General features: G+C 43.0%; 1 protein-coding gene across 2 annotated transcripts in view; it reads right to left on the reverse strand.

The window, feature by feature from the left end:
* The window catches only part of LOC122552518 (histone-lysine N-methyltransferase Smyd1-like), a 68686-nt gene that overhangs the window by 36938 nt on the left and 9056 nt on the right, over positions 1-22692 (reverse strand). For both annotated transcript variants that reach the window (XM_043695319.2, XM_043695237.2), the window contains exon 2: positions 4899-5075. In XM_043695319.2, coding sequence (XP_043551254.2) covers positions 4899-5075 — 177 coding nt within the window. The remainder of the gene's footprint in view (positions 1-4898; positions 5076-22692) is intronic.

A 22692-nucleotide genomic window follows, 5' to 3' on the forward strand; every position in this document is an offset into this window, starting at 1 on the left:
ATCCCAGAACTTCTTTCAAGTCACATTCTCGAGATAACTTAAGGTTTTATAAAGAAAGGTGACATCTTGGCTCAGACAATGAATTAAAGGTGTGAATCTGTCTGTATCCCAAACTTGAGCCAGACTGGTTCCCAGTCTAACACCGGCACCTCCACATTATTGAATGGTGGAGCATGCTCGAAGGGCTGAATGGCCTACTCTTGTTCTTTGTTCATGTTCCCAAATGACTGGCAGGAGCACTACGGGCCGAAGGTCCTTCTTCCATGCTGGTAAAAGCGCTATAACTCTATTAAATTACTTAGCACAGCGGGTTCATTGAGACGGTGGCAGTGTTTGAAATGTGTTATCCAAATGACACCAGGTCTCTGTCCTTGCCTTGTAGCCCCCAAAGTGATTCACCCTCAAGTATATGTAACCAGTTAGCTTTAGAACATTACTGTTGCTTCTATGCTACTTTTAGGCCTGGTAATACACATAATAGCAATTATTTCAACAGCACCTTCCAAACACAGGATCACTACCACTTACATGGGGAAGGGTATCAGATACAGGGGAGTACCATTAGCTGTCAGTTCCCCTTGAATTGGTAACCCTAAGTTTGTTGGGTTAACCAAAACGAGAAACAAAAACCTTGTTAGAAAGAGTCAATAGGTCAGAAGGTGACCTAGCCATTAGATGGTTCCTGGGATTTCTTAAGAGCTTCCTGTGTTTTCTGAAAGGATATGTGTGTTTACAGCTCAGTCAGTGATGGATTAAAGTGGTGACGCAGAGGGTCTGGCTCAAATTCTGTTTACAGCAGACACAGGGCACTAGCTGTGAACCTTCTAATCACCTGCCATTGTTACAAAGTGCTGCAGAAATATCATTATGGGTGATTGGATGACACGGAAATAATAAGGAAATAGCTGGCACAAGCAATCTAAACAGACTGGCCTGAGGTCAAGGTTTGTTGGGCTGGCCTGAGGTCAAGGTTCATTAAAATCGAGAGATAACCCTCTTTCCAGGAGAAACAAGCAATTTTATTAACAAGATAAAGATTAACTGGACCATTGAAGAAATTATACTCTTGTAATCTTTGCCAGTGGTAAAACCGATCAGTCTCTGAAGATTGGACAGTGTCACACAGGCCACATTCATGGAAAAGGATTATAAGAAACTCTGCCTTAGAGCAATAGTTAGCTAGCTCAGGATCATCTGTTTTGTTCTGATCCTCAAATAAGCCCATGTAAACTGCATCACTTGCAATTGTAAGCATTATACCATAAGCTTGTGACATAGTAATATTATTGCAGTATTTTGTCATGCACCTTGCTTCAATAAAGAGAAATTTGGTATTCACTGTTGTTATAACTGCTTCGGAATATTGATATTGAGTATAAATCCAACAGATCAGGCAAAGTGGGAATAAAAGCCGACACCTCTCAAAACACTCATGTTTCAGACTTGGGAATACACCACTGTCTCTTTATCGTTGCTGGGTGAAACTCTTGGAACTTATCGTCTAACAGTACTGTGGGTTTAACTACACCACACACATAGAATCTCTGCAGTGTGGAAGCAGGCCATTTGAGTTCTCAACAACCATCCCAAGCGCACCCAACCCAGACCCTTCCCACTACCCTTTCCCATGGGTAATCCACCAATCCTTCACATCCCTGGACACTATAGGGCAATTTAGCATGGCCAATCTACTTAACCAGCACATCTTTGGACTGTGGGAGGAAACCGGAGCACCCGGAGGAAATCTACATAGACACAGAGAGAATGTGCAAACTCCACACAGACAGTCGCCTGAGGCTGGAATCAAACCTGGGTTCCTGGCGCTGTGAGGCAGCAGTGCTAACTGCTGAGCCACTATGCCTCCCACATAAACTATGGTAGTTCAAGAAGGCAGCTCAATATAATTTTCTGAATGAGGTTTGGGTAGTCAATCTTGGCTCAGCCACCAATGTCACCATCCTGTGACTGGAAAAAAAAAGCATTCATTGCATCACAGGAACAGGGCATTCATCTCCTTAAGCCTGTTCCACCATTCAGTGAGATCATGTCTAACCTGTGTCCCAACTCTACATACTTGCCTTAGCCCTATATCCCTTAATACTTTTACAATTAACAACTGATCCAATATCAATTGCATGAACGAGTTAGACCAAAGGGTTTGTTTCCTTGCTGTATATTTCTATAACTCTTTGACTCTCAAAACCCTTTGTGTGTAGAAGTGCTTCCGAACATCTCTCCTGAATGATCTGCATCCCTCGTTCTAGAATCCCCAACCAGTGAAGGTAGTCTATCTATATTTACCCTGTCTTTTCCTGATAATGTCTGGAAGATTTTGATTAGATTACCCCTTAATTTTCTACATTCTAGCATAGATCAGGTAAAACCAAGCTCCGGAAATCACACAGCACAGTCCTTCTGTTGAGCAATGTTACCTCTTGGATGATCCCTACACTATCAGGAATCACAGGGCTGGGTTAAGATAGCATAGACGGGAATGGTCATGCATTTGACATCATCCCGTCACTCAGCCCGTCCCCCCATCCCACCCCCCATCTTAACTGATTTTGCATCAAATATGGAAAAGCTGCCATTGCCAACTACCAAAGGCATAACTAAGATGGCAAAATCATGGCCTGACAAAGTCATCCTGATCCATGTTCATGCCAGTGTTACCAACAGGATCAGAGTGCTCTTCCTGGGCTTAACAAGGATACCTTGCTCTGCCCCTCACTCTTCTCATAATGCAATTTCTCTCAGTGGCTCCCATGTCCTAACTAAGCTTTTAAACTTTGCTTCACACCCAGATCAAACTGCTGATGCCTGATCAAAACTGACACGATATGACTGCCTAGTTTCACTTTCCAGAATCTTCATCAGTATCTTCAACCTTCAGTCATTCTGCAGCTCTTAAATGGATGCAATGTGAGCACCAAGCCTGAAGAAGGGCTAATGCCCGAAACGTCGATTCTCCTGTTCCCTAGATGCTGCCTGACCTGCTGCGCTTTTCCAGCAACACATTTCCATCACCAAGCCCATAATAACTAGTGACTTAACCCGACCAGGAATCCTCAGCCACCCGGGTAGCTATGATATCATCATGGCGAAGTAGGCATTTCCTACCTAACTCCTACTCCTGCCTCAACTGCATAATCCCACCAGCTTCTTGGGAGCATTCTGTGCAGTTCTGGTCATCACTTACAAGCCATACTCGCTCTGGAGAGAGTGCAGGGAAGATTTACTAAAATGATGCCAGGGCTAGAGAATTGTAGCTATGAGGAGAGGTTGGAAAGATTGGGATTGTGTTTTTTGGAACAGACAAGGCTGAGGGGGTGACATGATTGAAGTGTGGGGGATAGAAATAGGGTAGAAAGAGGAAGCTATTTCCCCAGAGGAGAGTTCAAAAATTAGGGTTCATAGATTCAAGCTGAGTGGCAGAGGATTAGAGGGGACATGAGGAAAACTATTTTTTATGCAGAGGGTGGTGGGTGTCTGGAATTCACTGCTTGAGTTGTTAGTGGAGGCAGAGACCCTAAAGTCTCTTTAAAAAGTATCTGAATTGGCATCTTAAGCTATGTTCAGGAAGATGGGATTAGAAAGGGCAAATTAGTGTCTTTGGGTCAGCATGGACAAGATGGCTGAATGGTTTTCTTTTGTGCTGTATCATTTCCATGGTTCTTTAGATAGAAAATTGAATAGATTTGTTCACCAACCACCACTCTACCATAAAACAAGTTCTCTAAAACCAGATAAGGAATGGTTTTCATAGTGAATGGAAAGATGGCTAGATAAAGGGGACCCTATTAGAACTGCCAGGGGCAAAATATGTCAATCCTTGTTTCTCTAAGACCTGAGTTTAAATTAAAATTGATTGCTTTTATAACTCTGCTCATTACTGCTGGGAGTTTGCAAAGTTGAGTTCCCTTTTTCAAAATCTCCGGTGGAAAAGATTAATTTCATCTCAGAGTTTTTGAGAGAAACAAATAAAAGCTTAGGAAAGGATCAGATAGTGCTAGAAGCCTGCCTAATTAAGCTTTACATGGGCATAACAGTAATGTCACTGCACTAATAATGCAGAGGCCTACGCTAATGCTCCTGCGGCATAGGTTCAAATCTCCTCATGGTCTCTGGGGGAGTTTAATTTCAGTGAAAACTTGTTTCAGTGATGGTGACAAAATGTAATTACCATCAATTATTGTTGAAAACTTGTTTGGTTCACTAATACTCTTAAGGGAAGGAAACCTGCCATCCCTACCTGGCCTGGTCTACGGTGATTCCAAACTGTTGGTTGACTCTTCACTGGCCTTTGAATAGGCCTCACAAGCTGCTTTGTTCAAGGGCCATTAAGACTGGGCAGAAAATGCTGGCCTTGCAAGGTATGCCCACACGACATTAATAACAAAGATTAAAAAACAACTCTCGCGACCTCCTGAAAGAGCAAAGTTAAGAAGCAAACTAAAATGAAGTCGCCCTTTGAGGAAACAGCCTGGGAAAATTCCTCTCCAGCCTCCTCAGGCAATCAAGTAAGGTCTTGGCTAACTCAAACGTCTCACTCTATTAAATCATATTTAAGATAGCAATAAAAGGAATGTCTTCTGTTAGGGGGTGGTGAATCTGACCAATGGGCTGAATAGTCTGCTACTGCTCATATGATCTATATCCACAGTTTATCCAAAATAAATGGAAAATTCCTACTTTGTTTTGAGGACCCACTCTGAGTGCACCATTCAGTAGCTGGAAAGTGATCATTCTCCATGATCAGTAATACTTCTAGACTTTTGATCTGAGCTATGTATTTAACATATGCGATCTCCACTCTATCCATCCCTACCCTCCCTTCAATCCCTTTGGCCTTTCGATGTAGGTCTTGCAAGGTGGTAAGAGCAGCATCTCAGACTCACCTGACGGTCTCATTGGTGGGCTGGCCATAGTTCCTGATGGCGAGACACTCGTTCTTGTGCTCGGTCCATGCTGCTCTCTGACAGGTCCGGTCACAGTAGTGTGCAAACTTGCACTGTCCACAACGCTGGAGTTTAGCTTGCTTCTTGAAACAGCAGTGGCACACTTCATATACGAGGCTGTCGTGAGGGAAAAAGAAATTAAAAAGCTCGTCTTTTAGTTTCCGATGTCACTGAAATCGCACAAGCGGGGACAATTACTGTTGAAGGAGGCGTCACAAAGCTGTTACAAGGAAAGGTGATACTGGGATGGGTGGCAATATTGAGAAATGGGAAACTGGTTCGGCCTCAGCTAGACTTCAATTTGGGGCACTGTGCTTTCAGAAGGATGTCAAGAAACTGGACCTTGTGGTGTTATCCCTAGACTATTGATCCAGAGGTGAATAATTATTCTCAAAGTGGATATTTGATGTGGTTTCCTTGTGGCTCCACATTCCTTGGGCACAAAAGACAGCGAGCACCATGGGCAGCACCATGGCCCAGTGGTTAGTACTGCTGCCTCACGGTGCCAGGGACCTGGGTTTGATTCCAGCCACGGGCAACTGTCTGTGTGGAATTTGCACATTCTCCCCATGTCTGCATGGGTTTTCCCCAATTTCCTCCTACAATCCAAAAATGTGCAGGTTAGGTGAATTGGCTGTGCTAAATTGCCCATGGTGTTAGGTGCATTAATCAGGGGTAAATATAGAGTAGGGAAATGTGTCCAGGTGGGTTACTCTTTGGAGGGTCAGTGTGGACTTGTTGGGCCAAATGGCCTGTTTCCATACTGTAGGGAATCGAATCTAAAACTCAGATTTCGATCACACCTCTTGCTGTGAAGCATTCCAAGAAGTTTCATCGGATTGTCAACCACATGATCAATAGTTTGGAACTTGGTAACATATAATTCTCATCCATTTTTCAAAATCCCTCTATGGTCCTGGCTCTCCCTACCTCCCCGACCTCTACAAACCCACTGAAGATGCTGTTATCCTTCGTTACCACTTTTTGGCCATGCCCTCAACCCCAAACTCTGGAATTTCCCTCCATAAACCTCTCGCTCCTTGGTAATTTGTTTAACAAAATTGCAAGGTGAGTGATTAGAATCCTGCTGTTAATGTTTTCCAGTTTTCAGGGTAAAATTTGTATTTTTATTAACAAGTTTTAAGATGCCCCTAACTCATTAGCCAAACTTTTGATCATCTCTCCTTTGCTTTCCAAAGCGTCTCGGGGTTTTGTTTATCAATTGACACCCCAAAGAGGTTTCTTGGAAAGTTTCACAGCAAGAGGTGTCACAGAAATCTAAGTTGTTGTTGTTTGCATCCAAGGAACATTGAATCTCATCAAATGCCCACTTTGCGAATATTTAAGGTAATATTGAATGAATGTCCTAATAAAAACTCCAGCAAGCACCCTTCAGTCATAACTGCACATTCCCGTTCTAAAAATGAATGTCAATTTGTCTTCCTGTCTTTTTCCATATATAGCAACAAACCAGGCTGTATTCACTCTGCAGGCACTGGTGCATGGTTAGTGTGGAATTCTCTTAGTTGACACGAGCTGATGTATGAAAGCCAGAAAGAGGTAGATAACAAAGGCTGTGCAGGGGATCGTATTACCACGTAAACCATCATCTGTTCCCCTGTCTACAGTTCCAACGTTAGGCCTCGACTTCCTACAGATTAATCTATTCATGGACAATGTGGTTCGCCACTGCCTCCTGCAGGCTGACCAAGACATCGCCATATGGAAAACAATGGGGGCATTCCAGGCTCTCCAAGTTTCTGAATAATTCAGGAAGGTATATCAAATTTGCTGACAACCCTTTGTTGGGTAAATAAGTTGTAAAGAGGCCAAAAGGGGGTCTATGAAAACATACAGATAGGCTAAATGAGTGGCGAATGGAAAATGGTATATAATGTGAGAGAATGTGAAATTGTCAATTTGACAGGAAAAATAAAAAGGAAGCATATCATTTAAATGGTGAGAAATTACAGAACTTTGAGATGCAAAAGCTCTGGGTGTCCCAGTGCATGAATCGCAAACAGATGAGACGGCAGACACAGCAAGTAATCAGGAAAGCCAAAAGAATGTTACCATTTATCTCGAGGGGAATTGAAGACAAAAAGTAGGGATGTTAGTCTTCAGTTATAGAGAGAACAGGGTGAGGCCACACCTAGAGTATTGTTTACAGCACTGATTACCTTTTTTCAGAAAAGATATTGGGAGCACTTCAAAGCAAGTTCATCAGAGTTCTCTATTCCAATTGTTTGCAAGCCTGCTTTAAGCATTCTGTTCCAGTGGTCCCTAGTGGTATTATCACTAGAATAGGAATCCATGAACCCATTAATGGTCTCAGATCTGGGGTTCAAATCCCTCCATAGCAGATGGTGGAATTTGAATTCAGTAAAAATCTGGAATTAAGATTCAAATGATGACCATGAAAGCATTGCTGATTCTCAGGAGGACAAAAAAACCCTCATCTAGTTCACTAATTGTCTTTGGGGAAGGAAATTGCCATCCTCACTTGCTGTACCTGCATACTAAACTTTTTTTGCATGTAATTCAGGTTGCCCCATGACAGGAAGGATGTGGAGGCTTTGGAGAGGGTGCAGAAGAGGTTCACCAGGACGCTGCCTGGATTAGAGGGTATGAGCTGTATGGATAATCTAGAAAAACCTGGATGGTCTTCACTGGAGCAGCGGAGGCTGAAGGAAGACTTAATAGAAGTCTATAAAATTATGAGATGCATAGATGGTGTTGACCGTCAGAAGCTTTTTCCAAGATTTGAAATGTTTAAAACTAGGGGGCATGCATTTAAGGTGAGAGGGAGAAAATTCACCATTTAAGAAATACTCCGTTCCTTCTTCCAAAGTGGACAACTCCATGCTCCATCTGGGACACACTTGCCCACTCGCTCAGGCTGTCTAAAACCAATTGAAGCCTGTTTGTACACTCCTCACAGCTCATCTTTCTAGCAAGTTTTGTATCACTTGTAAACTTGAAAATATTACTAATGGTCTCCATGTCAAAATCATTGATATAAATTGATAACAACTGGGGCCCAAGTATTGATCCTTGCAGTATCCCACTGGTTACAGTCTGCTAACTTAACAATGTTTCCTGAACTCTGTTTTCTAAATTATCCCCAATTACATGCACTTTAATTTCATTTACCAATCATCCAAAATTTTGTAAAAATTCAAATATTACACATTCACTGATTCCCCATTATCTAGCCTTCTAATAATAATCCATCAGCTTTGTCAAGCATAATTTCCCCCTCAGATATCCACATTGACTTTTTCCATTCAGACATAAATTCTCATTGAACATTTTTTAATTGTGTGGAGACTTTCTGAGATCTGAGTCACTAAAAACTAAAAGCAGGTGCAGTAAGCATTTCGGAAGGTTCACCTTTAAAGCAGGAAGATTTGAATACAGGATTAAAAAAAAGACTTTCTTCAGTTATAAAGACACTCGTGTGATTGAATCTAGAATGTTGTGTGAGCTCTGGTCCCTTGATCATAAAATCATTAGATATTGGTACAGAAGTAGGCCATTCGGTTCTGTGAGTCTGCTCAATAAAATCATAGCTGATCTCATCATCCTCAATTCCTCTTTCCTGCCTTTTCCCTATTACCCTTGTTCTCCTTCCTGATTAAGAATCTGTCCATCTTAGCCATGAATACACTTAACAATGCAGCCTCTACATCACTTTATGGTAAAGAATTCCATAGATTCACTACCTTTTGAGAGGTGACATTGCTGTTGTAAATGTGTGACCCTTTACTCTGAGATTATGCTCTGGTCCTAGACTCTTCCCAAAGAGAAAGCAATCTGTCCTGGATACCCTTTTGAGCCCCCTAAGAATGCTTGTCTTACGCACTGCTTGCATTTCCACAAAAGGAGAGAAAATAATAATACCTAGAATTAAGGTTTGAAATATCGAGAGAGATTACTCAAGTTGCACTGTTTCAATAAGCTCTCCTCTCATTCTCCAATGAGTACATGCCCAATCTAATTCAGCCCTCCTTATGAGAAAACCCCACCATACCCAGGATCAACTTAGTGAACTCTGGACTGCTTCCAATGCTAGTACATCTTTTCTGAGGTAAGGGGACCTTACTGTTCACAGTATTCCAGCTGTGGTCTGACTCTGCTATCGGAAAGATGCTGTTGAACTTGAAAGGGTGAATCCTTGTAAGGATGTTGCCAGGATTTGCAGGGTTTGAACTATAGGGAAAGGCTGAATGGATTGGGACTATTTTCCCTGGTGTTTTGGAGGCTGAGGGGTGACCTTATAAGAGGTTTATAAAATCATGAGTGACATGGATAGGGTAAATAGCCAGATCTTTTTACCATGGTAGAGGAGTCCAAAACAAGAGCATAGGTTTAAGATGAGAGGGGAAAGATTTAAAAGGGTCCTAAAGGGCAACTTCTTTCATGCAGAGGGTGGTACGTGTATGGAATGAGCTGCCTGAGGAAGTGGTGGAGGCTGGCATAATTACAACATTTAAAAGGCATCTGGATGAGTACATGAATAGGAAGAGTTCAGAGGGATATGGGCCAAATGTTGGCAAATGGGACTAGATTAATTTGGGATATCAGGTCGACATAGACAGTTGGACCGTAGGGTCTGTTTCCATGCTGTACCTCTCTCTGAATTGATGACTCTAGTGCCTCATATAGCTTCAGCAAGATTTCTTTATGTTTATACTCCAGAAAGGATGGCCAAAGAAAGGATGTGCTGATCATAGCTGGAGTGCAGAGGAGTTTCTGCAGACTGATTATTTGGGTGGTGGACTGTCCTCCGAGCAGAGCTAGAGGAGACTGGGGCACATTTCCTCTGGAGTTTAGAAGAATGAGAGATAATCAAATAGAACTTTATCACATTCTTAAAGACATGATTAGGGTAAATGTTGAGTGTCCTAGCTGTGGGGATCTAGAACCAGGAGACACACCATTCAGGACTGGGATGAGGATAGTAAATCTTTGAAATTTTTCTACTCCAGAAGATTATGGAAACTCAGCCATTAAGTAAATTCACAACAAACTTGATTGATTTCTAATTACCATATGATGTGAAGGGAATTGGAGAGGGCTTGGGGAAATGGTATTGAGGGTGAGTCTAGAATGACTTGAGGGCTGAATGGTCTCCTGCTGTTATTATGTTGCAATGGTGTTACAATGGATGAAAGTTGTCCTCTTACTCTCGAAGTGGAGAAGCCAGTGTTGGACAAGGGTGGACAAAGTTAAAAATCACACAGCACCAGGTTATAGTCCAAAAGGGTTATTTGGAAGCACTAGCTTTCGAAGCGCTGCTCCTTCATCAGGTGGCTTTTCCACAATCAGCGCTCTGAAAACTAGTGCTTCCAAATAAACCTGTTGGACTATAACCTGGTGCTGTGTGATTTTTAACTCTTACTCTCAGACACTGGCTTGTTAAGCAAGCAGTCAGTCAGTAGGACAAACTAAAATAAATTGCTGAAGAAACTCAGCCTCCTTAAGGGTCACGGGACTTGAAATGTTGTCTCAGTTTCTCTCTCGACAGATGCAGCCAGATGTGCTGAATTCCTCCAGCAATTTGATTTTATTTGACTCAAATCTCCAGCATCCACAGTTCTTTATTTAAATCAGTTCACCAATCAATCAGCAAACTATGCACATAACACAGTATTATCATATTTATGCATAGAAGATAAACTAAAAGTGAGTCTGAGATATCATACTCACTTACAGAGTTAGTTGTCATTAAACTTACTGAAATTTCTTTGCTATAAAAGGCTGAGTTTCTGTGTTATATTAGTATGTGCAAAATGCCACAAGAAATCTAATCTAATTATATTTCTTTGAAAAGCCTCAGACATTTTTCCAAGCTAAAGGAATATGCAACTGGAAGTTATTATCACTGTGTTCATATGCTATGGTTGCAGTAGGTCATTTGATCTACCCCTCCATGCAAACACATTATTCTCATCACTTTCAACCAGTTTGTTCCCAACCCCTAAGACCTCTAGATGTGTAAATTACACAAATTATGATTTCAGTGAATAACATTTTAAAAATATGATATGCAGGTTGTTTTGAGCTGCATAGTTGAAGTAACCGCTCCCTGAATTATGGATGTTTCTAATTCCAGTTCCTTAGCAACTGATAGTGGAATGTTTTTGCATCTCTACTGTTGTGTATTTCAACAGGTGGTAAGCATTGTGAAATACTCTTCACTACTACTAATCCCTTGGTATGTCAGATATATAATTAGAGAGCGAGAAGGAGATGTGGATTTACCAGCCACTTAAATACTATAGCCACAAGACAAGGTCTGAAGCTTGCATTGCATATCCATATAAAAACATGCAAAATAAATGCGAATGCTGTAAATCAGAATTAAAAATAGAAGTTGCTGGAAAAGCTCAGCAGGTCTGGCAGCATCTGTGGAGAGATATCAGGGTTAACGTTGTGGGCCAAGTGACCCTTCCTCAGTGAGCCTCCCTATAGTGTAGTAAGAGGCCATTTGGTCCATCAAATCTGCACCAGCCCTCTAAAGAGCATTCCACCCAGACCCCAGGGCCCACCACCACACATTACCATGGCTAGTCCACCTAAACTGCACATCTTTGTGACTGTGGGAGGAAACTGGAGCACCCAGAGGAAACCCACACAGACACAGGGAGAATGTGCAAACTCCACACAGACAGTCATCCAAGGCTGGAATTGAACACTGGTCTCTGGTACTGTGAGGTCGCAGTGCTAACTACTAAACTACCATGCCACCCATACTTGCCAAAGCCAATCCACCATCTGCAAGATACATGTCTGGAGTGTGATGAAATATCAGTCACTTATCCAGTTAATTGTCACACTGTTCATTACTATAAACATTTGCTCCCTCTGTTATCAATGGTGGTTGCAGTGTGTACCAGCAACAAAATACATTTCTGTAATTCACTAAGACTCTTCCAAACCCTCAACCACTACCTGTAGAAGGACATGGGCAGCAGATGCCTCAGAACACCATCACTTGCAAGATCTTTTCCATCTTCATACTATCCTGACATGGAAATATATCACCATTCTTTCAGTATCGCTGAGTCAAAGTCCAGGAACTCACTTTCTAATAGCATTGTGGGTGTACGTACACTACATGAACTGCAGTAATTCAAGAAAGCCACTTACCTCCATTGTCTCAAGGGCAATTAGGAATGGGTAATAAATGCCTGTCTTCCAGCACTGCTCACATTTCACAAAAGGAGAGAAAATAATGATACTTAGAATCAGGGCTTGACATATTAATAGTGATTACACAAATTGTGTTGTATTTGCTGTAATTTGGAAGGTTCGTTCAGGATTTGATTAGTGTTATCAAAGTATTAGGGAGATCTGATAGCAGAGTTAGAGGTAGCAGGGGAGCCTAGAAGCAAGAACATAACTTCAAAACTAGGACCTGATATTACTACAAAGAATTGGGAATATGGCCTAGTCCATCACGCAAGCCAACTTTCCTTCCATCACCTCCATCTATACTTGGCACTGTCTTCAACAGGCAGCCAGCATCTTCAAAGACCCCTCCACATGCCAGTTCTCATCTCTTGCAACTCTTCCGTTGAGTAGAAGATACAAAAGGTTAAACACACGTACCAACAGGTTCAAGAACAGCTTCTTCCCCGCTGTTATTAGACTTCTGAAATTTTAATGTTGATTTCACTCTTTGTGCACCTTCTCTGCTGCCATAACATTGTATTCCTCGATCTGTTCTATTACTCTGATGCACTTTGTATGGTATGATCTGTCTGTACTCCACAAAACTTTTCACTGTATCTAGGCACTTATGTCAATTATAAACCAAATCAAATATTGCAGAATTGAAGTTAGGAAATACTTTTAGATGCAAAGTGTGATAGAAGCTTTGAATTCTCTTCCATATCTTTGTTCCTTTCTTCTCTTTGAGGATGTGGACATCATGCCTTCGAACAGACAGATTATTAGGCCATTTCAATGGGTCGCTAAGAGCTTTTCCTTGAGGGAATCAGCATGATTAGATTTCCTACAGTGTGGAAACAGGCCCTTCGGCCCAACCAGTCCACACCAACCCTCCGAAGAGTAACCCACCCAGGCCCATTTCCCTCTGACTAATGCACATAACACTATGGGCAATTTAGCATGGCCAATTCACCTGACCCGCACATCTTTGGACTATGGGAGGAAACCGGATCACCTGGAGGAAACCTACGCAGACACGGGGAGAATGTGCAAACTCCACACAGACAGTCACCCGAGGGTGGAACCGAACCTGGTGCTGTGAGGCAGCAGTGCTAATCACTGAGCCACCATGCCGCTGTATAGGTCAGACCAGGTAGGGACAGCAGATTTTCTTCCTGAAAGGACATCAATGCCTACATGCATTTTCACAACCATTAAGGATCGTTGTAGTGGTCACTATTACTAAGATTATTTTTCAAGGTCAGATTTATGAATTGAATTTAAATTCCACCAGCTGCCATTTGTATGTGTACCCTACAACATTAAACTGGCATTCTGGATGACTGGTCCAAGGGCATCACTACCACACCGCCATCTGCCCGAAAAGGCAGTCCATGTTAAATATGCTGCTAATTTTAAATTGGAGGCTCTGGTGAGCAAAGGTATCAAGGGATTTGGGGCAAAGATAGAGATATGGAGTCAGGTTACAGATCAATCATTCTTTTATTAAATGGTAGAATCAGCTCGACAGCTAAATGATCTGCCTCTGTTCCTGAGCTCCCAAATGCCTAATTATTAATCACTTGTTGCTGAACATGACATTGAGTTTCAACATTATTGTGATTAATGACTTAATCACAAAAAAATCTCTGGCTGAACAAAGAAGGAGATGAGTTGGACACAGTGAAGTTACACACACCTGAAAGGAAAAGGTAGGCCAAACAAATCTAAAATTCTAGACCATAAAACCATAAGAGCAAGGAACAGGACAAACTCACTCAGCAGGTCTGCTCAAAGAGACCATGGCTGATCTGATAATCTTTAACTCTATTTATCTGCCTTACTCCTTCAACCCTTAATGACACCAGATGAGGATGGGCTGCCTTGTTTTTAAGAAATGAAATTAAACCAATAGCAAGCTGTGTTATAGAATCTGTGTGGGTAGAGGAGTAACTGCAGAGTAAGAGAAGACCCTGGTGGGAGTAATATTCAGGCCTCCTAGTGGTAGTCAGGATGTGGGGAAGGAAATAAATCAGGAGATGGAGAAAAGGTACTATTACAGGAATCATGGGGGCCTTCAAAATACAGGTAGACTGGGAAAATCAGATTGGTAGTGAAAGGAATTTATGGAAAGTTGACAAGATGGATTTTTGGAGCAGCTTCTAGTAGAATCCATTAGGGAACAAGCAATTCCGGATTTGATGATACATAATGAGGCAGATTTGATGAGGGTGCTTAAGGTGGGGGAACTCCTAGGGGGCAGTGACCATGATATGACAGAATTCAGCCTTAGTTTGAGTGGGAGAAGCTGGAATCAGATGCAATGATATTACAATTGAGTAAAGGGAACTACAAAGACATGAGGGAGGAGCCGGCCAGAGTTGATTGGAAGGGGAGCTGAGCAGGGAAGATGGTGGAGCAGGAATGGCAGGGTTTCTGGGCATAATTTGGGAGGCCTAGCAGGAATTCATGGTGCTGGAAGAGCACAGCAGTTCAGGCAGCATCCAAGGAGCAGCGAAATCGATGTTTCGGGCAAAAGCCCTTTATATTCCTGATGAAGGGCTTTTGCCCGAAACGTCGATTTCGCTGCTCCTCGATGCTGCCTGAACTGCAGTGCTCTTCCAGCACCACTGATACAGAATCTGGTTTTCAGCATCTGCAGTCATTGTTTTTACCTCACAGCAGGAATTCATCCCAAGGAAGGAAAAAAAGAGACTAAAGAGAGGATAAGGCAACTAAGGAAATCATGGGAGGCATAAAAACAACAGAAAAAGCTTACAATGCAGTGAAGATTAATTGAAGTTCAAAGATTGGGAAATCTTCAAAAGCCAGCAGAAGAGAACTGAAGAAAGCAATAAATGGGGTGGGTGGGGGTAGAGAAATTGTTGCTGATGAACTATGAAAGTAAGTCAGTGAGTAATTTTTAAAATTGCAAGAGGTTTTAGATTAGATTAGATTACTTACGGTATGGAAACAGGCCCTTCGGACCAACAAGTCCACATCGCCCCGCCGAAGCGCAACCCACCCATACCCCTACATTTACCCCTTACCTAACACTACGGGCAATTTAGCATGGCCAATTCACCTGACCTGCACATCTTTGGACTGTGGGAGGAAACCGGAGCAAACCCACGCAGACATGGGGAGAACGTGCAAACTCCACACAGTCTGAGACGGGAATTGAACTCGGGTCTCTGGCGCTGTGAGGCAGCAGTGCTAACCACTGTGCCACCGTGCTGCCCACTTTCCAATATATGTAAGTGAGGGACAAAAGTGAATGTTGCACTATTGGAGAATGATGCTGAAGAAGTAGTAATGGGGACCAAAGAAATGACGGAGGAACTGAATAGATACTTTGCATCAGTTTTCATGGTGGAAGACGCTAGCAGGATATCAGAACTTCAAGAGATTCAGATGGCAGAGACTGTAGTGGCCATCATTAAGGAGAAGATGCTGGGGCAGCTGAAAAGTCTGAAGGTGGATAAATCACCTTGGCCAGATGGACTACACCCCAGAGTTCAGAAGGAGATAGCTGAGGAGATTGTAGGGGCATTGGTGGTGATCTTTCATGAATCATTGGAGTCAGGGAGGGTCCCAGAGGTTTGAGAAATGGCTAATGTAACATCCTTGTTTAAGAAGAGAGAGAGGTAGAAGACTGGAAACCATAACCCAGTGAGTTGACCTTAGTCGTTGGTAAGATTTTAGAGTCCATCAATAAGGATGAGATTGCAGAGTACTGCAAATATGGCTGAATCAGCATGGCTTCATCAAGCGGAGATCATGCCTGAACAATTTCATAGTATTCTTTGAGGAGGTGATAAGGTAAGTTAGACAAAGGAGAGCCAGTGGACGTCACCTATTTGGATTTCCTGATGGCCTTTGACAAGGTGCTGCACATGTGGCTGATGAACAAGAGCCCCAGGTGTTAGGGGCAATAGACTGACATGGACAGAGGATTGGCCAAGTGGCAGAAAGCAAAGAGTGGGTACATAGGGGTCTTTTTCAGGTTGGCAATTGGTGACTCGTGGAGTTCCTCAGGGGTAAAGAGATAAGGATAAACTTCTTCAACCAGAGAATAGTAAATCTATGGAATTCACTGCCACAGAAGTTGTGGAGGCCAGGTCATTGAGTACATTTAAGACGGAGATAGATAGGTTCTTGATTGTCAAGGGGATCAAGGGTTACGGGGAGAAAGCGGGAGAATGGGAGGTGAGAAACTTATCGGCCATGATTGAATGGTGGAGCAGACTTGATGGGCTGAATGGCCTAAGTCCTGCTCCCATGGTCCTATGGGAAGGTATTGGGACCACAACTATTCATGTTATACATTAATGATCTGGATGAAGGAATTGAAGACATTGTTGCTAAGTTTGCAGATGACACAAAGATAAGTGGAGGACAGTTGGGTTGAGGAAGTGAGGAGGCTTCAGAAGGGCTGCGACAGATTAGGAGAGTGAGCAAAGTAGTGACACATGGAATATAATGTGGGAAGTGTGAGGTTATGTACTTTGGATGGAAGAGTAGAGACAGACTAACTTTTAGTGGGGGAAGGCTTTGGAAATCTGAAGCACAAAAGGACTTGAGAGTTCCATGATTCACTTCAGGTTAATGTGCAGGTACACTTGATAGCTAGGAAGACAAATGTAATGTTAATGCTCATTTCAAGACAGCAAGAGTACAAGAGTTGAGATGTATTGCTGAGGTTGTACAAGACTCTGGTCAGATTGCATTTGGAATATTGAGAGCAATTCTGGGCTCCAATGATTTGGCATTGGAGGGAGTCCAGAGGAGGTTCATTAGAATAATCCTGGAAATGAGGGCTTACCATACAAGGAGCATTTGAAGACTCTGGGTCTGTATTTGATGGAGTTTAGAAGGATGAGGAGGAAGTCTGATTAAAACTTACTAAATACTGAGAGGTCTGGATAGAGTGGGCATAGAGAAGATGTTTCCACTTGTAGGAGAGACTGGGACCCATGTGTACAACATCAGAGTGAACGGATAACCTTTTACGACTGAGATGAGTAGGGAATTTCTTCAGCCAAAGGTTAGTGAATCTGTGGAACTCATTGTTGCAGAGGCTGTGGAGGCCAGGTCACTGAGTATCTTTAAGAGGGAGATAATCAATAAATGGGACCTTGATATCATGGGCTGTCACTCTCACCTCCCCTCTGGAATTCAGCTCTTTTGTCCATATTTGAACCAGGGCTGTAATGAGGTCAGGAGCTGAGTGGCCCTGATGGAACCCAAACTGGGCATCACTGAGCAGGTTACTGCTGAACAGGTGCTGCTTGATAGCGCTGTTGATGATACCTTCCATCACTTTCCTGATGATTGGGAGTAGACTGATGGGACAGTAATTGGCTGTGTTGGATTTGTCCTGCTTTTTATGTACAAGACATACCTGGGCAATTTTTCACAGTGTTGTAACTATACTGGAAGGGCTTGGCTAGGGGAACTATACTGGAAGGGCTTGGCTAGGAGAACTATACTGGAAGGGATTGGCTAGGGGAGCTATACTGGAAGGGCTTGGCTAGGGGAACTATACTGGAAGGGCTTGGCTAGGGGAGCGGCAAGTTCTGGAGCAAATGTCTTCAGTACTGTTGCCAGAATGTTGTCAGGGCTCATAGCCTTTGCTGCATCCAGTGTCTCCAACTGTTTCTTGATATCATGTGGAGGGAATCAAATTAGTTGATACTGATGGGTACGTGGAATGCCCTGCCAGCGATGGTAGTAAAGTCAGAGACATTAAGGACATTTAAGCGACTGCTGGACAAGCACATGGATGGCAGTAAATTGAGGGGTGTGTCGGTTGGGTTGATCTTAGATTAAGCTAAATGCTCGGCACAACGTCATAGGCTGAAGGGCCTGTATTGTGCTGCACTGTTCTATGTTCTATGTTCCATACTGCCTCATTGACTTGAGCCCCAATCGGCAAATGAGATGCTGTTATGTTTCATTCAAGCTGTTCTCTGTATTGACTGTTGACAGTGTGATCTCCCCTGCACTGGGGAGATAAATTATAGACTGGGTGACCACTTTGCACACACCTTGGTTCTGTGCGTCAAAATGACTCAGAGCTTCCAGTTGCCTGCTATTTCAACACATCTCCGTGTTCCCATACAACATCTCTGCAATGCTCCAGCAAGCCTCTGTGCCAGTTTAAAGAGCAGCATCTCATCTTCCACATGGGGACCCTGCAGCCTCTAGCACTGAATACCCAGTCCAATAACCTTACAGCCTGATTCCATGGCTTTTAACAATTCCCACATCCAGTCCTGTTATGATACAGGTTGCTTTCAACCCAGCCAACCTATTCTCTCATATTCTAAGCTCTCATTATCATTTATTCTGCTTTCCTTCTGTCCTTCCACCTCATCTTCATCATAGTTACCACTTTTTCCTGAGCTGTTACCAATTCTGATGAGGAGTTAAAACATTAAGTCTGCTTTCTTCCTACAGATGCTGCCAGACCTGCTGAGTTCCATTTGCAATTTGTGTTTTTGTTTCAGATCTCCAGCATCCACAGTCCTTTGCTTTATTTTATCATCTGGGAGGATGATGGGTCACCTGAGACCAAAGACAGTGTTTTCTTTGCATTTTAGAAATTCCAGGAAAGTTGCATTGCTGTAGACAACACAGTGCAGGTCCATCTCAGCTTCAGGACATCTCTGCAAGAGTTCCTCAGGGTAGTCTCCTAAACCCAACCATCCTCAGCTGCTTCATCATAATGTGAGGTTAGTGGCTGATGATTGCACAATGTTCAGCACCATTTGCTGCTCCTCATATACTGAAGCAGTTCATTTCCGTCCTGGAATTTTTCAAGGATGTAGATAATAGAGTCGATAAGGGGGAACCGGTGAATGTAGTTTACTTGCACTTTCAGAAGACTTTCAACTAAGCTCCACATAGAAATTAGCATATAAAATTAAAGCACATGGGACTGAGGGTAGGTGTACTGACATAGCTAGAGAACTGGCTGAGAGATAGGAAATATAGAGTAAGAATTAATGGGTCAATTTCCAAGTACATACAGGCTATTGGGGTATCATAGGGGTCAGTGCTGGGACCCGAGACATTAATGATATATATTAAGGATGAAGATGAGGGAATTAAGTATAGAATCACAAAGATTGCAGATGACGCAAAGTTAGGGGGAATGATGAATTGTGAGGGTGGACGCTAGGAAATTGTTTCCGTTAGGCGAGGAGACTAGGACCCATGGACACAGCCTTAGAATTAGAGGGGGTAAATTCAGAACAGAAATGCGGAGACATTTCTTCAGCCAGAGAGTGGTGGGCCTGTGGAATTCATTGCCACAGAGTGCAGTGGAGGCTGGGATGCTAAATGTCTTCAAGGCAGAAATTGATAAATTCTTGATGTCACAAGGAATTAAGGGCTACGGGAGAATGCGGGTAAGTGGAGTTGAAATGCCCATCAGCCATGATTGAATGGCAGAGTGGACTCGATGGGCCAAATGGCCTTACTTCTGCTCCGATGTCTTATGGTCTTATGGTCTTATGGTCTATGCTTCAACGTGATTTCTTTATTCTTTCACAGGATGTGGCCATCACTGGCCGGGCCAGCATTTATTGCCCATCTGTAATTACCCAGAGGGCAATTAAGATCTGAAGTCACACGTAGGCCAGACCAGGTTGTCAGATTTCTCCTGGATGGTGTCAAGCTCCTTAGTGTTGTTGGAGCTGCACCCATCCAGGCAAGTGGGGAGTATTCCATCACACTTTGACCTGTGTCTTGTTGATGGTAAACAAGCTTGGAGAGTCAGGAGGTGACTATCACTCCAAACCCTTTGTCAGATTTCCTTCACTGAAGGACATTAGTGAGCCAAACCAGAGTTAGACAAGTTAAGTGCATGGTAATATATCGTGGCTAAGCGTGAGGACATCTACTTTGGTTGCAAAAATAGGAAGGTAGATAGTCATCCAAAGCCGATAGTTTGAAAAGGGAGAGCTGCAAGGAGACCTGGATGTCCTTGTACACAATTGCTGAAAGAAAGCATTCAGGATGTTCTCGATGATGGGGAGCTCAGAACCAGGGCCCACCGTCGAAGAATATAGGGTTGGCCATTTAGGACTGATATGAGGAGAAATTTCTTCATAGGTGAGCCTGTGGAATTCTTTGCCATTGAAAGCAGTTGAGGCCCAAACATTGAATGTTCCAACAACGAGTTAGACATAATTCTTAGGATTAAAGGGATCAAAGGGGTGAAATTCATCTCCTGACTCCCCAAGCATATCCACCATCGACAAGACGCAGGTCAGGAGTGTGTTGGAATATTGCCCACTTGCCTGGATGGGTGCAGCTACAACAACACTCAGGGAGCTTGACACCATCCAGGACAGGGCAGCCGGCTTGATTGGCACCTATTTCACAAGCATCCCCTCCCACCACCACCGACGCTCAGTAGCAGCAGTATGCACTATCTACAAGGTGCACTGCCGAAATTCACCAACGATAGGTAGGTAAAACATACCAAACGCATGCTCATTACCATGTAGAAGGACAAGGGCAGCAGATACATGGGAACACCTCACCACTATGTTCCCTGTCAAATAAGTTGAAAGAAAAAGTATATAAGGAGGCCAAAGTTAGTGATAGCCCTGAAGGCAGGAATAAAATCAGAATCCTACAAAGGACCACTATAAAGGTAATAAAGACAGAGAACATAAACTATGAGGGAAAACTAGTGAGAAATATAAAAGCTAATAATAAGAATTTCTTTAAATATATAAAAAGGAGGTGATAGGTCAAAGTGAACATAGACCCCTTAGAAAATGAATCTGGAGAGATAGTTTTGGGGTACAAAGAAAGGGCAGAGGGGTTAAATGGATATTTTACATGAGTCTCTATAGTGGAAGATACTTTGAAGATTTCATTAATACTGGAGAATACAGGAGAGGAATTATGTACCATCACCAACACTGAAGAAGTAGTATTCGACAAACTGATGGAGCAAAAGGCAGATACGTCCCCTGGCCCTGCTGTCTTGCATCCAAGGGTCCTAAATGGGGTGACTACAGCGATAGTGGGTGCATTGGTTGCAAGTACCAAAGAATTCTCAAAGAATTCTGAAGAAGTACCAAAGGATTCTTAAGTGACACTTCTGAAGGGTTCTGAAAAATGGTCACTGGACCCAAAACATTAACTCTGCTTCCTCTCCACAAATGCTGCTAGACCTGATGAATTCTTCCAGCAATTTCTATTTTTGTTGCCAAAGGGAAGCCTCTGTTGAAAATGGCAGGGAAGCAGAAAGCAGGTAACTATCCGCTGATTAGCCGAAATAGGCAAAAGTGAGGACTGCAGATGCAGGAATACTGATGAAGGGCTTTTGCCCGAAACATCGATTTTCCTGCTCCTCGGATGCTGACTGACCTGCTGTGCTTTTCCAGCACCACTCTGATCTAAACTCTGATTAGCTTAAATATCTATTATTGGAAAAGAATTTGAATCAATTATTTAGGAGGTAATAGCATAATGTTTGGAAGATCATAATCTAATCAAGCAGAGTCATCACAGATTCATGAAAGGGACATTATGTCTGACTAATTCTTTGGAGTTTTTCAAGGAAATTTCAACCAGAGTAGATAGAGGGGAACCAGTTGGTGTGTACATTTGCGTTTCCTGAAGATGCTAAATAAAGTATCTCACAAAAGATTAACTCTTAAGAGCCCACGGTGTTGAAGGTAGTATGTTAGCAGGGGTAGAGAATTGACAAATGGGCAGGCAACAGCGAGTGGGGATAAAAAACGCTATTTTCTAGCTTGGCGACATGTGACCAGTGGAGTTCCACAGGGATCAGTGCTTCACAACATAAATTGATGACGCGGAGAAAGGAAGATGCAGATGACACAAAAATAGGTGGAAAGGCAGGTTGTAAGAGGGATCCAAACAGTTTACAGAGAGACATAGGTTACATAAATTGGCAAAAAAGTTAGTACATGGAGCATAATGTGGGAAAGTACCAAGCTGTTCATTTGGAAGGCAGAACAAAAGAACAGAGAATTGTTCAGAATCATAGAATCCCTACAGTGAGGCTATTTGGTGGATTGAATCTGCACTGACCCTCTGAAGAGCATCCCACCCAGACTGAGACCCCTAACCTATTTCTGTAAGCCCACATATATGCATGTCCAATGGCTAATCCACCTTGCCTGCACATCCCTGGACACTATGGACAAGTTAGCATGGCCAATCCACCTAATCAGCACATCTTTGGACTGTGGGAGGGAACCAAAGAAATCAGCAGAACTCTTGCAGGTAAGACATTGGGAAAACATGCAAACTCCACACAGACTGTCATTCGAGACTGGAATCAAACCCGGGTCCCTAATGCTATGAGGTGGCAGAGCTAATCACTGAGCCACTGTACTGCCCTTAAGCTAAGTCCCCCATCAGTGTATCTCATGAGTGAACCTTCCCACGTCTGACACCAGAGGGAGGGTCACTGAAAAAGAAACTGAAGATGGCTGTGTTGAAGACAGCCACTCGAGGACTCCCACTGCTGTCCAGAGACCAGATACCAACCTTCCCCACC

Source organism: Chiloscyllium plagiosum, unplaced genomic scaffold (genome assembly GCF_037043375.1).
Source record: "Chiloscyllium plagiosum isolate Xiang-an unplaced genomic scaffold, Cpla_swu_hap1 HiC_scaffold_1, whole genome shotgun sequence".
Lineage (NCBI taxonomy): Eukaryota > Metazoa > Chordata > Chondrichthyes > Orectolobiformes > Hemiscylliidae > Chiloscyllium > Chiloscyllium plagiosum.